Genomic DNA, 21,544 nt, shown 5'->3' with positions numbered 1-21,544 from the left:
TACAGCGCCCTCTACCGATATTGACGTCAGAGTCGGTGCTCCCCATACACACTATAGAGTCCACTAGAGTCTGGATCCCCGTATGGGGGGTAGGGAGTAGGGAACAACCCTAGCAATTCGGATGCAGCCTGTGTGTATAGCGACCGAGAACGCACAGTCGCCTTTTGATTTTACGTGAGTGGGAGGGATCTTCAGGACCATGTGGTATGACTTAAGTCATACTTAAAGTGAGTTTAGGTGACTGGGAGGGATCTTCAGGACCATGTGGTATAACTTAAGTCATACTTAAAGTGATTTTAGGTGAGTGGGAGGGATCTTCAGGACCATGTGGTATGACTTAAATTGCCTTTAATTGCTCCCAACTCGTCAATATGACATGAGAGCTTGATGGCCGCTGTGTGAATACAGTCACTGAGCTATACCATCTGAGGTGGATTTGATTTGGAAACAACTTCGGGAGCTTGTCCAGACCTGTCTGGCCCACAGACACTCCACGGCGCCCCCTACTGTGTAACTGTTCTAGAAGCAGAACAGGCAGTGCCAGTTTTACACATGCCAGAGGAAGACACGCTGAGTGGCTGGAAGATGACTCAGTGGATGAAGAGAGAATAGACGGAAGACTGGAGATTGGAGAACCAGTCTTCAGACAACAGTCACAAGGGGTGTGTGCGTGCATGCATGCGTGCGTGTTAGGTTAATAAGTGTGCATTTGAGATCTATCTATCTATCTATCTATCTATCTATCTATCTATCTATCTATCTATCTATCTATCTATCTATCTATCTATCTATCTATCTATCTATCTATCTATCTATCTATCTATCTATCTATCTATCTCTCAAATGCACGCCTACAATTAGCCTAACTGTAGCGTTAGTCATCTTCTTTGGCTGCATGTTCAGCCTACACAAAACATCATTATGTAACGGCTTTCCCTGTTAAATCACTGCATAGTATTTCCTGGTGGGAGAACATTTATCTTATTACGTGGAAGACTGATATACCTCCCTTTACGTTTGCATGGTTAGCTGTATAAGAAGGCCCGCGATGGACCATCAATCACTGGCACTGCAGCATGTGCAGAAATGGACAATGGTAATCATTTAAAAGGATCACTGGTGACAACAGCCATTTTGTCTCACCTCGCCCATTATCCACAGAAACATGCTTGTTTTCCTCCCAATTAAGCACGGAGGCAGTCAACACCCATCTCCAATTATTGGGATTTGGCAACAAGAGGCCATGGGGGGAGGGGGAAATTATAGGCTGCAAGCTAGCCTGGTTGTTAATGTCTGTCTGTCTGCCTGTCTCACATTTGATGCAGTATATTGTCCCCCATAAGGCTATTAACTGTACTGTATCAAACCGTGATGGACTTAGTACTCAAGCCCAGTACTTGAGTCAAAGTATATATACTCCTGGTCAAAGATAACTCGACTATACATGTGAGCTTGTAAATAAACTAGTTTCACTATTTTTAAATAGGGTTAATTCATAATATATTTGTGTGAAGTCCTGGACGGGGCCCTTCCTAGGAATGTAGTCGAGTCAAAAGTACAATATTATGTAGTGGAGTGAAAGTCCTAAGCTTCCAGTAATACAAATACTCACGTAAACGTTGTGAATATTACAAATACAAATTCTCAAAAACAAATGCACTTAAACACATTCACTGCCAGGTATTCATTCATTAATTATTCCAAAACCGCCAGTGTTTTTCAGTGAAACCCTTATTTTGAAGGTCCACCGGAACCCGATATGTGAATCGGATGTAGGAAAACGCTGTGTGTTGTGACAGACGATCTTCTTTCACGTCTTTTATTTCACACGGAAAAGAGTTTGTGTGGCCTTTGGTTGTGGGCTGTTGAATAAAGCTTATTTTGACCAGGGACGCAGTCTGGGAAAGGAATCCAATATAAATGCATGTTTCTGGTTCTGATAGCGTGGAGACGTACGGCAGGCGGAATTTTCACTTCCGGTTAATTTCCTGTTGTGTCTGTTGCTTAGCAACCTGGAGCCATGCATGCGTTGGCAATGAGCGCAATCTATCATAATCCACTGAAAAGACCTCATGACGTAAACGGTGGTGAATGTGTTAATGGGCCACTTCACCCATTTTGCAACCAGATCTTATTTTAGTGATTAAGACACAAGAAACACTTACCTGGCGGTTTTTATGTGTGTATGTTTTTAGATATTATGACAAAAAATTGTCATGAAAATGTGGTCTCACTTCCTCCCTGGTCTACTTCTGGCCATAGAGTGCAAATTTCGAATTGTGCTACTACTCCAAATGCTATTAACATTGAGTGACTGGTGTTTCTTCCAGCATTGAAATGTCCCTTTATGTACAATACTGCAGGTAAACATGCTTCATTACTGTCCACCACTGGTATCAAACTCCTGTTGGAGGGGTGTGATGATTAGGGCAGAGACGGCACTTTCCTCCCCTGTCCAATGAGACTATCAGAGAGAGTACAATGCACGGAGCAAGAGGAGGTCTGCTTGAGAGCTCCTAATGAGCTGAGCACAACCCAAAGCCAATTATGGAACCTGTGGAGATATAGGCAGCGTTCCAGTGGTGTCTCAAAGCTACCATGTGTAGTTGTTAACTCTAATAGGGCGCAAGATATTTACAGTAACAAGGCCCATAGTCACGTACCCACAACAGTTGTCAACAACACCCGAGTTCCAGCGGGTTCCGTGGGTCACAATTTGTCTCCTGGTAAGATAGCAGATTCTTTACTAATAGCTTAAAGCTGCAGGCATGGCGCTGATATAGATTGATATTGCCCCCGTCTTCCTACACAAGCATGCTCGGATAGATCTAGAGATGTTTCATTGTGTGTGCGTGTTTGTGTGTATACAGTGTACAATATGTCTGTGTGCTTGTGTGTGGAAGCTATATGTTTTCATGTATTGTCACCACGAGGATCTGCAGCGAGTTCCCGGGGCTTAATTAAAGGTTTGATTGAGGATACGTGTATGAGTGTATGTTTACTTTTTTATACACAGTTTTTCTGCCCGTCTGTCTGTCTACAGTAACTATCTATCTAATGTATGTTTACATTCATCCATGCATAGTTTATACCAGTGGGTTTTCAGCCTTTTCATATCCAAGGCCCATTATTTATTATGCATTTGAGTCATGGACCACTACATGTCCACAATTCTATGCTGTATTGATGTTGGTATACCATTAGGAGAGATAACAGACAAACGCTGATCAAAATAACAATTCTTCTGCATTCTAAAATTGTGTAGACTTCTTGTAAATTAAAGATCTATAATGGTCAATTTGGTTACCAACTCTCCATTATTTAGCATGCATGGAACCTACTGGTTCAGAACCACTGGCTTATACACGCATTGTCTGTATATAAACTGTCCGCCCCCCTTCGAGCGTGGACGGCCTATTATTCCATGTATATGAGGACTGGTGAAGATGTCTTCCTTCCACGCTGCGCTGGCTGGCTGCTGTGGGTCACATGACTACCGCTGTGAAGCCCCGGGGAGGACAGTGAAGTATGTCAGGCTGTGCAGCTGATAACACTCGACTCTGTCACACTCAGGCCAAAGAGGGTTTGCTTGAGAGCCAAAGCGCATGATGTGATTGTGATGCCACACACAGGCCATTATTCACATGCATGAGACCCGGCGGGACAGGACAGGACAGGACGGGATGGGGCGGGTGTGCCGTCCCGGCCGTCGCATGACCTGTGGCGCATCGTCTTTCCCATGACACACCATGCATGGGTGTTTTCATTAGCGTCATGTCCAGGGGGTGTACTGTACTTGTACATCATGTCCAGGGGTATACTTGTACATCAAGCTTATTTTCTTAACAAATCAACACAAATAATAAACTAAATTTGATTAGTCTGAGTAACCACGTAATCCCTATTTCATACTGTACATCTTCTATTTTATCGATTATTTTTATTATTATTAAAATGAGTTGGATTAACCGTTGCACGCCATGACCACATGTATTCGCTTCTTCGATACTTGTGTGTCATGACACTCTCAGCCACACTGGAGAGTCAAGTGCCACTATCTCTCCTTAGTGCCAGGGCCACTCTCTCTCCTTAGTGCCAGGGCCACTCTCTCTCTCTCCTTAGTGCCAGGGCCTTCCCGCAGGCACTCTTCCGTAGGCTGAGCGATGGAATAAAGAGCGCCGTGGGAGCTTGAACGCTCTTATCAGCCTCCAACATCTGGCCAACGCTGACGGCCTCTTATAGAAGAGCGATCCAACTATCGCCGACTCTGAGCTCTAGAAGGCTTGTTTAAGCGTGTCCTTCCAGCAACACTAATTCAGCCCTCTATCATTATGTCTTTTGCCAATTGCCATTTCTGTGATTTCAGGGTGCAGCTGAACATGGCTGAATTGTGGACGTGTGTGACACAGTTCACTGCTTGCTAAGAAATCAAAGATTGAGGTACTATAGACGTGCAATGTGTGAGACAGGAAATCCAAGTGGACTAGCCTATTGTAGCAACACATCTTAATCATCCCTCAACCATTCGTCATATAGTAGGACTAATAGCTATTTCCGTTATAGTGTGGCCGTTCTGGCCAAAATCATTTGAAAATGAAATGGAGAATTGCTTTCTTTCTTTCTTTCTTTCTTTCTTTCTTTCTTTCTTTCTTACAGGACTTAGTGCTCAAACTGACCTCTTTCACAGCAGGCATTTTGAGGGGTAAATGCAGCTGCAGGTAATAACGTTGATTGTTGGTACAGTATGTTAAATGAGCTATCCATGCTGCCACGCAATAACAATTAATGTTATAGCATTCAGCTGTGTTTACCCACCAAACTGTCTGCTATGAAAAGGGTCTGTTTGCAGACCCTGCATAATTTTTTTAGTATCCTTAATACCAGCAGTTACTTTCTAAATAGACGTCATTATTGTTGGATTAATGCTCACAGCTTGGATATTTACAGATTAAATCTCTGTCTTAATCTGTGCCAGGAAACACTTAATCAAACACCTGGTTCTGTATCAGCAAGCCCATGGTTGGTTTGTGTACAAGGTGTCAGTGAGTAATGTGCATTTCTCCCCCAAATCACAATGAAACTAGACCACACCACACCAGTGACCCATCAGTCCTCTTAATATGCGGGGTTGCAGGTTTTTTTTTATCAGCTTGCAGAGCTGATCAATGATCAGACTTTCTAGTCTAGTCACATGGTCTTGTGGTGAGATTTTCATGATTGGCTGACCTCTAAGCCAATGGGAGACTAGCCCTATATGCCATAATTATGGTCAGTAGGACACTAAGCCTGTTCTACACACTAAGGTACAAAATGCAAGAGAATGTAATGCAAGCTGATATATAATGACTTGAGTCATTTTGTATTTAAAAAAATATGTAATACATACAAATAAATGGTACACAATTAGGGGAAAAAAATGAATAAAATAAGTATAATAAAGAGGTGATGGGACGTACAGTACTAATACAAACATATTTTACTGGATTTTAGATAACATACAATCGGATGTAGCCATATTCGTATGCCCCACTACCTAAATTATCTATCAATTTCCCCCATCTTCTTTCACCTAGCTCTTTTTGGAGCTGGGTGAAATGAAGAATTGTGTCTAATAAACAAGTTACCTGGGAGCTCCAGAACAGTGTGCAGACTGCTTTCCTTTTTCAATGTACGTATCTTTTGTTCAGCTGTGGAATTGTCTTGAGATGTGCGTGCTTCCCTTTGGACTTTATCTGAAATGAATAATAGGTCATCTCATCTCTGTTCTATAGGTATAGGAGATGCAATTCATTGTTTCTCTTAATATGCACTTTGAACACAGGTTGTACACCGTTTGAAACACAAACGTGACTCCCAACTGATTCCCTCACAAAAGCTAAGATTAAGCTCATGTTGTTGTGATTGAAAGAGTGCAGAGGAGTGCATTTATTAATTCTGGCTGCTGTGGCTCTATAACATCTCAGAGCCAAGCCCTCCGTTTTAATCATCTCCGTGTGAGTTACAGATAAAAGGCATCGTCTTTTCATCTATTTTACAATCTTTTCATTTAGAATGCTACTGCGCCAACCAGCATACTGTATCGTATAATTATCTGCGTTTTGTCATAGATTGTATCCATGCGCCTTATACTCGAGACAAAATTGAATTCCTGCAGAGGTTGACTTCATAAGATAGTACAGCACGGATGGAAGCTCCTAATTGCAAATAATGCAGCAAGTTCATCACATTTAGTATCTATGATAACAAGGCCTTATCTCGAGTAGCCTACTTGGGCTCCCCTTGTAGCTGATAATGATTTTCTTTATGGCGGTTCAGTTTGAAATGCTGGATGATTAGCTCATACTGCGAAACAGCATGCACTGTAAATTACTAATTCAATCAGCCTTCTCCCACTCATACATAGTTTAGACTAGGATACATGCAATGACAAATAATACATCGTTTCATACAGCAATTTAGCAAAGCCTGCTTTAACAGTCCAGGTGCAGTGTGTACCCTATTATCAATCCACATCTCACGGGTTGACTTGACTGGTGTTTGGCAGCAATTACTGCTGTTGTCCAAAACTAAGGTTCGGAATGCATTCAAAAGTGAGTTGTGTGATCCTTCATCCTTTTCAAAATGATTTCACTGCCCTTGCAGTTTGGCTCCTCGGGAGGATGTGCATTAAATGATCCGTTGGTTGATGTTGGCTTCAGTCATTAAAGATCACACGCCCCTCATACCGGCTGAGCCCGGTGATTCCCACACTGGACAATCGATGCAGTGTCATCACCGATGCGTCCCCTGGGACCATGGTGAATTGTGGGTATTGGCACCAGCTTTGATCCCTCTGAAAAGGAAATCCCCTCCTGCTGATGACGGGCTCATATCACATCATGACGTGATTGACACCATTGATTTCGGTAACTCTACACCGGTAGAGTTTAGCTGAAAATAAATTCTGCCAGGGATCCCCATAAGAGAAGATTTGTGTTGTTTTAAACTTTCAAATGTAGGCATATTCCATTTTTTTATCTTTAAAAAAGTATAGCATAGGATTCTAGTGGTTATACTGTTGGTCATGTTGCTGGGGACCGGGCCCCTGGAACCTCCCCACCAAAGACCCCTGGGGGTCCAAGGACCCCACTTTGAGAACCATGGCTCTACCCCCGCAAAATCTGTCGCGTCAATCACATACAGGCATGCTCGGTGAGGCGGACAGGCCCACATCCATTGTTACTGATTTAAGATCCGTTTTCAAAGAGCATCTGGTGCATTTTGGAGCCATACTGGTATGAGGACAGGTCAGCTCATCTCTACTTCCCTATCACCCCGGGGTGTCTCTCTATCACGGACACATGCACACACACACACACACACACACACACACATGCACACGCACGCACGCACGCAGGCACGCACGCACGCACAAGTGCCACAAATGTTACTGCCATGTAAACCAATCCCGGATGAATCACTGGTGTCAGTAAATGGATTCTTACATTAGGATAACATCAGGTTGGTGTCAGATTGGTTTTTGCTAATAAACACAGCTAGGCCGTGATAAACAACTGCAAAGCAGAGATTGTGACTGTGCTAATCCACAAGAGGATTCCTTCTCATACTTTTCCAAGAGGAAGAGCTTCAGTGTACGGTACTCCCTGCTGAGATGCTCTACTCTGACTAAATCATCATATGGATTCCAAAACCACATACACAACTACCAATAAACACTATACTTCAGCTCTATTCCACAGTATCACCACATGTTGCGATGCAATGCACTCATTGCACTCTGTCCTATAATAATAGTCTGTAAATGACTAATTAAATCAGCCTTCTCAGACTCGTATAGTTCAGAGGGTGCAATGGGCATGCAATGACAAACAATACATTATCATACAGCAATTTAACAAGCCCGGTTTAACAGTCCAGATGCTATGTCCACATCCCACGGTTTGACTTGACTGGTTTTAGCTTCATATATAACAACAATTGAACAACAATTGAACAACTGCAGATACTGCTGCTGTTCAAAACTATAAGATTTAGACAAACATGTCCTATAATAGCTTAATATGCCCAAAATAGGGACATCATTTTCAAAGTGGTTTATGAGAATTACAATGAATACAGAGATGATAGAAAAAAAGACTTTAGAATACATTTAATTAATTAATTACATTATTAATAGCATGGCCATTTCCCATTATTTTCACTGGTGTCTTCTCAAGTGAAAGAGTTTTTAACAGGCCAAACCGTCAACCCCAAGTCATGCAGTAGGGAACCCAGTCTATCATGGTATCAATAGCTCAAGCTTTGCCCATTTGCAATGCAATTAAAAACTCAATTTTCGAAGAGCTTTGCAGAGGGCGATAAATGAGCCAGTAATCCCTTAATTGTTCTCTGTTAGGCAGAATAACAGGGATGATAGATGTTGCATTAGTGACAGAGCATAAACTTACTGGAACTTTAAACAATTCTAGACACGGTGCAGATGTCAGATTTGCTGTGCTATAGGGTTTAAAGTAGGTAAGTGTGGGAATGTAACAAATGTTTACTATCACAAATCCTCAAAAGACTGGCAAAACTGCGTCGTAAAAAAGCTTTATTGTTTTTAAATTTTCAGGGGAACCGTATGAAACGACTCGGTTTTCCCCCTCCGTAGGCTATAAGCTATCCGTTTCAGAACCATGGATAGTTCTACCCTAACGGTATCTCTCTCTCTCTCTGTCCTGCAGTTTGTGTGAGGCTAGCCAATTCCAGGCTGACATTGCTCACTCAGACCTGACTCATGTCACTCATCTGAAAAGTTTCAGATTTTGTCTGCATGTGAACACGTACATTGTGTTGTACGGGGGACAAAGGGCTCCCAGAGAGAGGCATACTCCAACACTGAGAATATATATGCCTACTCTGTGATATGGCATTTTGTGTCGACTCGCCTTGTATCCGTGGAAACTCGACAAACCCCTTGTAGAAACGGCATGCACATACTGTATGTCTATAGCAGCTGGGAAGTGCTATTGCCTATTCAGAATCATCGGCGGCTTGAGATTGCAGTGTTTGCATTGATCCTTCCCCACAGCAGGCTAATATTGACATGTGCAGCGCGTCGTAATCTAGCAGGCTATACTCACTGGGCTTTTTTAATTTAACGGTCAGAGCAAGTTTGATCAACATTGGCCCGATCCGCCCACATGGTCCAATCGGAGTTCAGATCACTTCCCATCCCCACCACCATCTTTGGGACAATTGAGAATCTCTCTCTCTCTCTCTCTCTCTCTCTCTCTCTCTCTCGCTCTCCTTCCCCACTCTCCACCTGCCCCCCCCTCTCTCTCTCATTCCCCCCCGATCTGCACCCCCCCCCTCTCTCTCTCACTCTCTCTCTCTCCTTCCCCACTCTCCCCCTGCCCCCCCTCTCCTCTCTCTCTCTCTCTCTCTCTCTCTCTCTCTCTCTCTTTCTCTCTCTCTCTCTCTCTCTCTCTCTCTCGCTCTGCCTTGCTTTGCTTGCGTTCAGTTGTGAAAAAAGAAAGCTGCAGCTGAGTCTTTCGGGCTGCACCTCAATGAAGCTAATTGGCGCACTGTGAGCGACCATCATCAACCCAGCGGATTTCCACCGTCCACGGTCTGCATGCATATGAGTGTCCTTAGACAGTCCCTTTGCTTTGAAGGAGTTTAACAGACAGGTCGCGGAGGAGAAAAAAATGGCACAGAGCGTGGTCTTGTTTCTGCTCTGGCTTTTTGGCAGATCGTTCGCGGGATTTCCCAATCAGATAAACATAGGTAAGTGTTTCTCCACGTATACACAACGTATACTTGCGTTTTGCGTTCGGTACATTTAAAAATGTTTAAAATATCAACAACATTCATAAAAAAAAAGCAGAAAAAAAAGAAGCATCGAGCGCTGCAGAGAGAGAACGCTATCCGGAGCGCGGAGCTATGCCATACTGATATAAAGACTTATGATGGTCTGTTATTGTCGCACCGCGCGACTCCTCGAAACTATTTATCCAGACCATGTGTGCAATGCAGTAGGCCTATCATTTTAATGCCTGTCTAGAACAACTGCAACGCGTCACAAGTGCACATATTTATAGAAAACATAAAGGACGCGAGCAGCAGCTCGCCTCCTCCACCTCTCAACAACACTTTCACAGTTTTATGCATTGAGTCCGTTTCTAAACTGTACCGGGGGTCGCTGTATCGCCTTATAAGCGATTCTCAGCCTACAATGCAGGCTTCGTATAGACCGTCACAAGTCGATTTAAGTGCTGGCTTAATAGCTACTTAAGTTGTTACACCTTACACGCAAGACCCAATAAACAGTAAATTAATGTATTTTTATTTATTTTTTTGTCTTTCAGGGGGTCTCTTCATGCGCTCTACGGTGCAGGAGCACAGTGCTTTCAGGTTCGCTGTCCAACTCTACAACACCAACCAGAACACCACGGAGAAACCCTTCCACTTGACCTACAATGTTGACAACCTCGAGTCATCCAACAGCTTCTCAGTCACCCATGCGTGTAAGTGCAGTTGCTATTTTAGTCATCTCCACACAGAACTCCACACATGTGCAGAGTGGGCAAGAATTATTCATGTCAAACTAGCACAGAAACCTCACCAAAGGATCACGTAGCCTGTGGCTGATAGAGCCAAATGAATAAAAAGCCATGTCCAGCTGCATGGAATAGGCCTGCTTCGTCCGTTCCCACTCCATGTGAAGTCCCCACTTCACAATCGTGACTGCTTCTAACATTTAACGCATGCTCTTCCAGTTGGCATGATTGTCAGCTTATTTTCCCTTTCTTTACATCCTTGGCCTACTTGGCTCAATCTGCTCTGTTTTGTTTATTCAAGCTGGGTATAGTGTAATGCAAATACAATAAAGGTCCAATTGCTTAGTCGTTGATCAACTCTCTCTACTGTAATACGTGTTTTGCCAAAGAAACATGGACCCAACGACACCATCTGAGAGATGTCAGCTCCAGAGACGAGAGTTCCATGGCATAAAAAAACCCCAACAAGTTACCTTGGCGACGCAGTGAACGCATCGAATGCCATGACACAGTCTTTTTGAAAATGCTTGGCCCTTCGAAAAAGAAAACATAACCAATTACACAAGCACTGTGTCAAGGACTCCGGTGTGGGAGGCTGCTTTCATGTTGCTGTGCTGCAGAACAGAGGGAGGCTGCTAAGGCACCGCATTGTACTGCTGAAAGAAACTGATGCTTTTTCTTTATCTTTTACACTACTTTGATCACATGGAAAAATCCATTGCTCACGCTTTGGCCTTAAAATCACCATAACTGATTAATATGCTGTCTGCCTCGCTCACCACCAGTAGCACTTGGGACTGTGCGTGTGTGTGTGCGTGCGTGTGTGTGAATGTGCAGTCCTATTAGACTAGGTTACCATTCATCCCAGCATGCAGTACCAGTGTCCCTCTGAGCTACCGTTTGATCTGTGTTGGATGCAGCGAATGACCTCTTTTCTTAGCGTTATACTCCCCTTGGTCTCATTTGCTCGGGATCAGCACAAACACAACGGACAAAAGGAGCGAGGGGGAAAGGCGGGCTGAGGACGATACCGTCGTGCTGTGATGTCACGAGAGACCGTGAGAGCAGATTGGCCGGGGCGGCCCAGTCCATCTCCTTAATTTTCGCAGATAGCAGACTTCCTGTCTGAGTAGTGCGATGTGACTCAGTCTGTGTGTGTGTGTGTGTGTGTGTGTGTGTGTGTGTGTGTGTGTGTGTGTGTGTGTGTGTGTGTGTGTGTGTGTGTGTGTGTGTGTGTGTGTGTGTGTGTTCCCGCTGTGGCGTGGTCACTGTGGTCACAGCTGTCCCAGTGGTGCTCCTCTGCACAGTGCCACATAACAGAGAGAGCTGTCTGATCCCCATGCGCTCTGTCCGTCCTCTGACTCCCCCTGTGCTGCTACACAGCATCTCCCCCTTGGTCTGCAGAGTCAGCTCATTAGCACCCAGCCCTCATAGCACCTCACCGTGCTGTCATTGGGCGAAAGGGGGAGGGAGGAAGGAAAGGGAAAAAAATCCATAGCTCCCCGAGCAGCGGCAGCAAATGAGTTGCCGGTGCTCAGACCTGCAGAGGAGGAGGTGGGCCTCGTCTGCCTGTACTGACCGACCGACCGAGTAGACCGGCCGGCCGGCCGGCCGACCGACGTCGTCTGCGGGAAACAATAAGCAAATGAGTGAAATAAATAATAGATAACGGTACGTGTTGAAGAGGAAAAGGCGAGCATGAGAGAAAAGAGACTAGATATCGGAATCTAATTAAATTCCATGGGCAGACGCAGCTTTAGCAAATGGAAGGGAGGGTGAGGGGGTTCCTGTGAGAGCCCTGGCCCTGTTTCTGTCTTTTTTTCTCTTTTTCTTTTTTAGCTTCTGTTGTCTTAGTCTCTGTCAAGAACTGTCTCTGAACCGCCTTAAACATACAACATTAGAAGGCTGTGAGCCTTTAATGATGCTGCTGACATGCTAATGCTCAGTGGGGAAATTTAATGCCGTTGCCTGGTTGAGTGGTGCGAAGAGTGTAGCTGTAGCGTGTTGTTAAATACACTATCATCACAGTGATCGGTGAGAGAACCTCTTTTCCTTTTGATGTTAATGATAATGTGTCTGTTTGCGACTTCAGTTGCGATGTTTAGAACCCCTCCTCCTCCCACCCCGTTTGCCCACGTTTGATATGCATTAGGCCACAGACGCCCATTTGTTATGATTTTATTTTATCTCTGGGACCTCAATCTACACTCGAATTATGTGTTGTAAAATCCTCAGTGGTTATTTTACTCTGAGAGTGTATACATGGAACCAAATGTATCCATAATGTTGCGTTCACACGGGCAGACGCAAAGACGCAGTCTACCATTTATTGTCAATGGAAGCCAGCAACGTGCAGCTACGAAGCAAATCCAACGCTTGTAGCTGCTGCAAAAGCTACAGCTGCAACACTGACCAAAACCTTATAGCCTTGCCCTTATGTTTTAAATGTTCCTGTTCTATTAGAGGTTTTTAATGGTGTGTTGTTTCTTTTGCTTTTATGCATTTGCTGTAGCACTTTGAGATTCTCACGAATATAAAGTGCATTATAAATTAAATCCATTATTATTATTATTATTATTAACACTGTAGCTTTGCATCTTTGAATCTTTTGCATCTACCCGTTTGAACGCACCGTAAGGGTCTATTTGGATCCGTTTGTTCACACTGGCCTATAACTCAAGGGTCCCTGGGGGTGTCCACAGAGAAACGGTGCCATAACTCCTTCTTCGTTTAGGCATTAGTAACCACTGAACATTTGCGTCTATGCAAGCCTTAGTGCTGTACTCTTAAGTTAATGTGCAGTCGCTTTGAATAGTTCATGTGTGACTGACTTTGTTTTAACAACAGAGATGAAAACAACCTCGGGTATAATGCAGCATTTATATTAGAGTTGTTCTGGATTTTTTCCTCTCATATACCGATTCCAATACTTGAACTTGCATACTGGTGAATTCAGAATAGCGATCAGATACCAGTGTCGGTTGTTGTGTAACCTACTGCTAACCCTATATGGATGTGATATGATTGCTATTGATGGTCTTGCTCAGGCTCAATGCTTTGTTAAACATGGAAATACATACAGAGAATGAGTGACTTACATTTTGCTTGCTCTGACTAGAGTTACACTCCTCTGCTAGCACTATACGTGTTGTAATGTAAATAAGCTAACATCACCCGATAAAATTGGTCTAATGTACCAACACATTTTCACAAATTATAGTGACTATTTTGGGAGGAAAGATCACAGGCCTGCAATATCTGACGATTAGGAGTGGGCATACTGTGATCCTAGTTTACTGAGGCACTACACCGTTTACCTTGGTTATTGTAAAGTCGCTCTGGCTAATCATGTCTGCTAAATTTCAAAATTAGCCAAGTAAATGAGGAGCCATCATTTATAGCGCTACAAATGACACCCAAAACAGTGGATGGAACAGCAAGCCATGTGGCTCACTGTGTTAAGATGTTAGCTCCACGTTCCCAAGACCGAGGGTATATTTCTATTACTTTTTGCCTGTCACAGTAAATGGTTGTTTTTGGTTCCTGTGAGGTTAGGCATATATCTTTTATGAGGTTATGGTTAGGTTTAGCCATAGCTTTGTCAACCTGCAACCTGTCATGTTGAAAGTCGGGTCTAATGAGTCTATGACAGAGCTGTACAATGTGATGCCTTGAGAGTGAGAACGGGTTGACTGTACATGATTTTGAATCAGTAGATAGTGTCTTGTATACTTGTACGATATCCGATATTGGTATCAGTATCAGAACAACTCTAATTTGAGCGTTTGAACACAGTGTTGTATTTCTCCCACAGAAGCCTTGGTATGATTACTATCAATGATGGCCTTTCCATGATATCTTTCTTAAAAGTTATGTAGGCTACGCTACAGTGATGGCTGTGTAGTTATCTTTTGTTCTTCTGAATTGTACCGATTACCTGCCGAAGTGTTCCTATACAACCATGTTACTTATCATCAACGATGCAAAGTGTCCCCTACAATGTGACAGTTCTCACACCTTGCCGGACCGTGGAACAGAGAATGACCAACATATCCCTGTGAACATGATGTGCCATCATGTAAGATCTGAGGCATCGTCTTCCAAGGCAGTGTCGTGGGAATCAAATGGGAGACGGCTCACGCTGCGTTCACAACAGTCTGTGAACAGCCATTGTTCTCTAGAAATGTAGTGAGCAAAATGGAGAAGAGCATTCATATTAACCACATCAACCCTGCACTATGCTTCTGTAAGTCAAATAAATAAGCAAAAATAGCTTACAAGCTAAAACCCTTAAATCCTTAATACGCTTAAACTGCCCTACAATATACATTGACCGGGGCCCTCAAGGGTGTACTGTACTGTACACACTTGGTCACCTCCTTTTTCCACCTTTTCACCTAATCTGCTCACAGAAAACGGACGATCTAAAAGCTCACAATGCGTTGTGAAGTTGTAGATGCTATTTGCAGCAAACTTTACCCTATTTTCCCCGATTAGAGGATATTTTTCTGTGGAATGTTTGACAAATGCAGAATAGCGATGCTATAGGGTTCATGTGGTTAGATGACATTCATCTGCTGCCGTCCCGGTCTGTACGTGGGGCTTTGCTGCCGGTCATCTAAGACCACTCGTCTGTTGTGGGATGTGAGATGTGACAGCCATGCTGTCACAAGTATTTGGCAGACATTCAGATGTCCTTGGTCATCAGTATAGCCGTTCCCAGATGACGTAGACCTCTGTCAGCTTTAGGACTCATGTCTATTTGTGTTAATGGATGCCAGTCCCTCCCACCTCAGGCTTTCGTGGGCTTTTAATGTTTTATTTTATCCCCAAAAAATCACTCTCATGTGATACATCATCATACATCAAATTCCGTGCTCAACCAACCAACACACATTGATCAGCCAATCAAATCATCTCTATGGGCCCAGGCCGTAGCGTAACGGTCTGGGCACCGGACTGGTAATCCAGTCTCAGTGTGCCGCGGGTTCGACTCCCGGACCCGACACGGCCTTTACTGCATGTCATCCCCCCATCTCTCTCCCGTTTCCTGTCAGCCTACTGTCTGTCCCTTCAAAAATCAATAAAAGGCGTAAGCCGCAAAAAGAAATATCTAAAAAAAAAAAAAAAAAAAAAATCATCTCTATGGGGTACACACATTGCTCAGCCAATCAAATCATCACACACACAAACACACAATGTGGCGCCCGTCACTTCACCCGAGAGTGATTTTTATGATCACATACAGGAGGAATTTGAATTGTGTATTTTCTTTTATATATATATATACAGCTTTTTGCTGTATGGTGAAAAGATTTGCTGTATGTTGACAAATTAATTTATGAAGTGTATATAATTTTTTTATTGGATGATGTACAAAGCGCTTCACACGGTGAGATTTTTCTCCTATCTCCAGCTTTTAGTGTGTGCAACACAAACTTTAAGTGCAATTGACAATGAATGGACAATAAGTGTTTGTTCGTGTAAACACAAACATTGAAGATGAAGTCGAGGACGCAAATTGTGATGTATGTATCATCTATATGGCAAAGCGCTGATTATCAAAACATAAAAATGTAATAGTAAATACTAAACAGTGCAAACACACGGGTACACAGACCGCTTGGCTTTAGTGGAACAGAATAAACCAGGCTGTACAGACCAAGATTTAACAAGCCTGGTTTTGTCTTAAATCCTGGATTAGTTAATCCAAGTTTCGTGAACTAGGCCCCTGGTGTGAACCTGGTTGTTTATTTTGAGGCTTTGATCAAGATGGAGTCTGTTCTGGCTGCCTTGAAGGTTCAGCCGAGTCGACAGAAATTACAGCGTTATTTTTGTTTGTTCAGACTCCTCTAGTCTCTTCCTAGAGGCAGAATACTTTGCTTTAGTGTGCACACTTGATTCTTTATTTACTCTCGGGCAGATGCTGGCAAGCGGCTCCTTTCTCTGACTCATGTTGTCGATCTCTTCCCTCTCATTTACTGAGCTCCCCTTTTAAGATAATGTGACGGGAGGAACAAACGGGGGAGATGCACGGAATTCAAATTAAACTAGGCCGTGGTTTACTTTACATCCCTGACACAAATATGGAAATCCTCGGGCATAATGATGGTAAAGTTGTGTGTCAGAATGATTTATTTCAAGTCAGTTTAAAGCCTCGTGCTATTAATTGAATTAGTGACCGGCAGCAAAACAATGTGGATGGTTGAGTAATCCTTCAGGCGGGGCTTTGTTCTTCTATATATCTGCACACAGTGTGCACGTTGTCGCAGCGCACGGCTGCTGTCACAAACTGGAGAAAAGTGTAATTACCTAGTCGGCGGTGTCCCGTAATGGCTCTGAAGGTCCTGCACAGACTCAGGTACTCTCTCCCAGGAGGAGAGACAGCTAATTCAAAGGGAAAATGGGCACAAGTTTGAAGAAAGCAAAGGCTACAACACTAATGTTTCTGATGGTCACGGCTAGCAAACTTAATGGCTCTACCATCCTTTTCTCTCTCCCCTGTTTCTCTCGCCTTTTTTTTCTCTCTCTCTACCCGAGGCAAGAAAGACAACTCCAAGCAGCCGCCTCCACCTTTTCTCCGCTACGCTATGTATTAGATTACTCGCCTTGATTCCTGTTAAAGGCGAATTTTGCAATGCTTGGCTCTTTAATCTCCCCTCCCTATCCCCCATTCCTCATTCTGTCATTAAGCTAATGGCGTGTGTCCCCACCGCCAGCCTCTTTAGATGTTCCTACCCGTCTTTTTATTGGATCCTTCAGGTCCTTAAACACTGGCTCCGGCAGATGGTTATTTGGCTGCACCATTCCACTGTTTTCCTCTGCCTATTGCCTGCTTGGCTGTCTTCTCACATGATGAGAGAACGAACAGAGGCTAAAAGAACTGCCACTGTAATTGCTTCTGGCATTTCCAAAATCAACACACAATTGAGGGTAAAAAGCGTTGAGTCTTGAGGGCTCCATTTCTCTACTCCGGGAGTTAACCACTTTCCAACCTGACGTCCTTGTTTCGGGCACGCCATTATAGGTGATCTTGTAGAGCGGCTATTTTCGCTGTTTGCCGTACATGGAAGTATACAGGCCTTAAAGTGGCCACATGAACACTGGAATGAACAGGACTTGGCGGTGTGTGTCTGTGAATAGACCCTCTTTTGTTCGGTGTGCGAGGCGAGGGCGAGCGAGGTTAACGCAACACTGAGTGATATGACCACTAACCGCTACGGGTGATGATTAAACTGGTCATTTCGGCGGTGCCTTTCGGGTGTGATATACTGTCTTAACAAAACCCATTATTGCACAGTGCAGCATTATGAGTTACAGTCTTGAAGATAGGCGAGCTCGGTGATGGTATTATTTATAAAATCCTAAAAGTAGCGCCGCTGTTGTGGTGTGTGGGCGAGTCGTCCTACTGCGTACGACGTATACAGGATGCGGGGCGTGATTGATGGGTGATAGGCGGCGGGGGCTGTGGAGGATGAGGAGGCTGCTAAGAAAAGCATGTGATTTTCTCTTGGAACCAGCGACGGTCTCATTTTCATCCAGACACAAAACATCTTTCTGTGATGCATCGCTTCGCAGTGACCTGCAGGCCATGCAGTGTTCAGTGGGAGGAGTGCCATGCACTCACGTGCAGTCGAGGGGAAAAAGCTATAGACATGTGTCTTTAACACAGGTTCTCAACGTCAGATCAAATGGGGAGGGAGTCTGGAACTCTGAATGTGTGCAAAAGGAACACACACACATGGTGCATATATATAGAGCGCATTTTATCTAAAGCCTTTGTCTTGTCTTGGGATCAATTAGTACTCTGGTGTCATTCTCAAGGATACTTCTACGCTAACCCAGGGGGGAGCTGGGATCGACCCCGGAACCTTCCCAAGTGTCCGCTCTACCTCTTGAGCCACCCCATCAAATTGGGTGTGCACGGTATAATGCTGTGGTACAATCAAACCAGGGGTCCTTGAAATTAAAATGGCTCAGAATCACCGGTCTTAACGACGTGGGCCTGCGTGGGCTGTGATTGAGTGTGTGCGACAGGCAGCATATGTGGCGAAGCTGGGGTGAAAGTGTCCCCGTGCGTGTCAACTGCGAAGTCCTTCGATGTGTTTTTCTCGTGGCTTTGGGGACTAACGCTGCTGCCTGCTGCGTGGTGGTGGTGGTGGTGTGAAGGGAGGTGAGCCAGGGTATAAACAGTCAGAGTGGTTGGAGGACGTGGCTGACAAGAGGCAGGCCGGGGGCCAGCAGAGAGACTCCTCAGGTGGCCCGGCACACCTGCCAGTCCTCATGGCCTGTAAGCCAGCTTGAAAGGTGTGACCGGAGCTGTGGACAAGGGCAGTGGGGTGGGGGGGGGGAGGAAGAGAGAGAGAAGACTCAAGGATGGCAGGGCGGACGAGGGGGCGTTTCTTTGACATGCCACTGTCGCCCAGCTGTGTTACAGACAGATATGAACCTTTTTATGGTCATAGAAGCACGCACGCACAAACACACACACACACACACACACACACACACACACACACACACACACACACACACACACACGCATCTTGAGTACCACAGACGAAAAACAGTCCAAGTCCAAATTTCATTCTGACCCCTCCACGGAAAGGCCTCGTTGTCCTGACCCCTTATCCATCATTTATACATTATGGATTTAGTGTGGACTTTTTCGTCTGTGGCATTCATTAATGTAAATTGAATGCTGAGAGCGTATGAATGGTTTGCAGGATGGATAATTTAACTTTCAAAAAACGTTGTCATTTTATAATCTACTCAGGCTACCCCAGACATATCTTAAGTTACTTGATTCAGTAATTAGATATTTGATATTAATTTTAGCTGCTACACCCCCTTCCTATATACAAACGCATTATAACTTGAAATAACCATGATAGATTCATCGGAAATACCCGTCCTTTTTAAGTGGTGCAACCACTTAATTAAGGAGCTTTGTGTGTCTCTGGCTGCCTGTCTGGCTGTGTCCCTGGCTGGCTGCAGGCTGGGTCTGAGCAAATAGCATTTGGTTGGTTTTCAAAACCAAGTGTCACTGTTGTGCAGCCTAACACACATATTAACTATATATGATGATTTCAGGTGTAACAGTACAGTACAGTACAGTACAGTACAGTACAGTACAGTACAGTACAGTACAGGGACCCCCTGGGGACCCCCACACGGTAACTCATTTCTCAACCGTTTCGGACACGGGCCGGTTCGCCGGAACCGGGCCGGCACCCTGGGCGCATTCCTGCGGGCCTGGAAGTTCCAGGGACCCCCCGGGGACCCCCCGGGGACCCCCACACGGAGTTGCACCACTTACTTCACACGGGTGTGATTTTTTCTGTTGACTGATATTGTCCTTCTTATAGCCTACATGAGGGGGCCGTGTTTTTTTGCGATGTCGCACGTCTACATTCATTAGTGTGCTAAAAATAAACTTACAGTGAGTACAGTGAGCGTTCATCTTAAAAGCAGTGAGCCTAGCGTCGCAAGGTGCCTTATAGTGTGCTGATTGTGCATTTTTCTTGGATGTTTTTCAGACAAAGAGAGAGAGAGATGAAGCAGGGATACATAACATTGTGTTGCAGACTAAACGTTTTCATAGATTTCATAGATAGCTTAATAGAGTTGTTTAGCAGCACTGTCATCAGTGTTGTGTAATGTTTTATCTTTGGTTTGTTGACTTACCCTTTCTATTATTATGTTGAATTCATGTTGTTAATGTGTAATTTCAGACCTGTAACAACTTAAACCTAATTCAGCCTGGGAAGTGGAGCTGTAGAGGCCCTCTAGGCGTGCGGCCAAAGGCGAGCCGCAAGCACATTTTAGATCACTTTAGGTCCTGAAGTGTGTGACAGGCCCATGCTGTGCATGTTGCTTTGTGACATTATTATATACTGTAGGCTGCTACCTTGCTAAAAGTTAATTGTTTTACTTGGAAATTACAGTATATAGGCCTTTTTTTTACGGCCGGCCTGGTTTGGACTGGACCGGCCGTTTGGAAATTGTCCCACTTTCCTCAGTGGTCAGCACATCACTGCCCTCAATATTAAGTAAACTTGACCGTTGGCTCTGTACTTGGTCTGTGCAATTTTCCCGAGTTTATCGGAGTCAGACACGCTGCTGGCATGACTAGGATAGACAGTGACACCCCCACCCCGTATGACGCGCTGTGCGCTGGTTGATCAGTTAATTTCAGCCAAAGTTCACCCCAGCATGGGGGACTTTGGGGTTCATGTGGTTCAGTATGTTGTTGGCATAATATTTGATGTTGTATAATTGTTGTCATTAGGGCTTAAAAGGTTTTTATATCGGAAAAACACATTATATAAAATAAAGAGCTGGGCAATTTCCAACACGCTCCACAGGTAACATTAGTTTGACCAAAACATGAGATCCCTCCTTTTAATGGAAGCAGTAGAAGCTTGAATGGAATTCAGGGGATAGAAATATAGATTAGATTCAACACCACAATGCATTGTTAATATCAAAAATATCTGTTCCTCTTAAACCCGACCTGAGAAGTGTTTGTTGTTGTTGTAGAAGTGCTTATTTGTTTTGGAATCATTCGCGCTCGCAGGTGTTGTTTGATGAAACAGCAGCAGCTTTCCTCTGCTGCTTTCAGCTCTCACCGTGTCTATATCTATCACCAAACCTGGGCAACAAGCCATTCCAGCAGGCATGGAAGAAGTCATGCAGCATATGGTCCAACGACAGGCTTTAAAAGAATATAAAAAAATATATATATCCTTTCAAATGCTCCATTGTAGATTTACCTCTGTACTTTTGGAGGTCTTTTGTGTTTCCGTTCAGAACCCAGGGATGTTGATGTCTTTGAATTTCCTATCGATTTCCTTTATCCGTCTGCTCCATCATTCTGGTGCAAAACTGATGAATTGTGGGGGAGGATAGGGCATCAGATGAGATGAAATGATTATGAATGGACTGTCATGGCACCATAAAGATATCATCAGCCTCCCAGACTTGGTGGACATTTTGAAATG

The 21,544-nt window shown here is 44.1% G+C and overlaps 1 protein-coding gene across 2 annotated transcripts in view; it reads left to right on the top strand.

Moving 5' to 3' along the window:
* Positions 1-9,640: 9,640 nt before the first annotated feature.
* The window catches only part of gria3b (glutamate receptor, ionotropic, AMPA 3b), a gene marked incomplete at its 3' end in the record, with an annotated part of 157,070 nt that continues 145,166 nt past the window's right edge, over positions 9,641-21,544 (top strand). For both annotated transcript variants that reach the window (XM_083785887.1, XM_083785888.1), the window contains exons 1-2: positions 9,641-9,768; positions 10,350-10,508. In XM_083785887.1, coding sequence (XP_083642013.1) covers positions 9,690-9,768; positions 10,350-10,508 — 238 coding nt within the window. In that variant the 5' untranslated portion in view covers positions 9,641-9,689. The remainder of the gene's footprint in view (positions 9,769-10,349; positions 10,509-21,544) is intronic.

This window comes from Protomyctophum parallelum (genome assembly GCF_964188405.1).
Source record: "Protomyctophum parallelum genome assembly, chromosome: 16".
Taxonomy (NCBI): domain Eukaryota; kingdom Metazoa; phylum Chordata; class Actinopteri; order Myctophiformes; family Myctophidae; genus Protomyctophum; species Protomyctophum parallelum.
The sequence above is the reverse complement of the archived record's forward strand: the minus strand, read 5'-3'. Positions and strand labels throughout refer to the sequence as shown.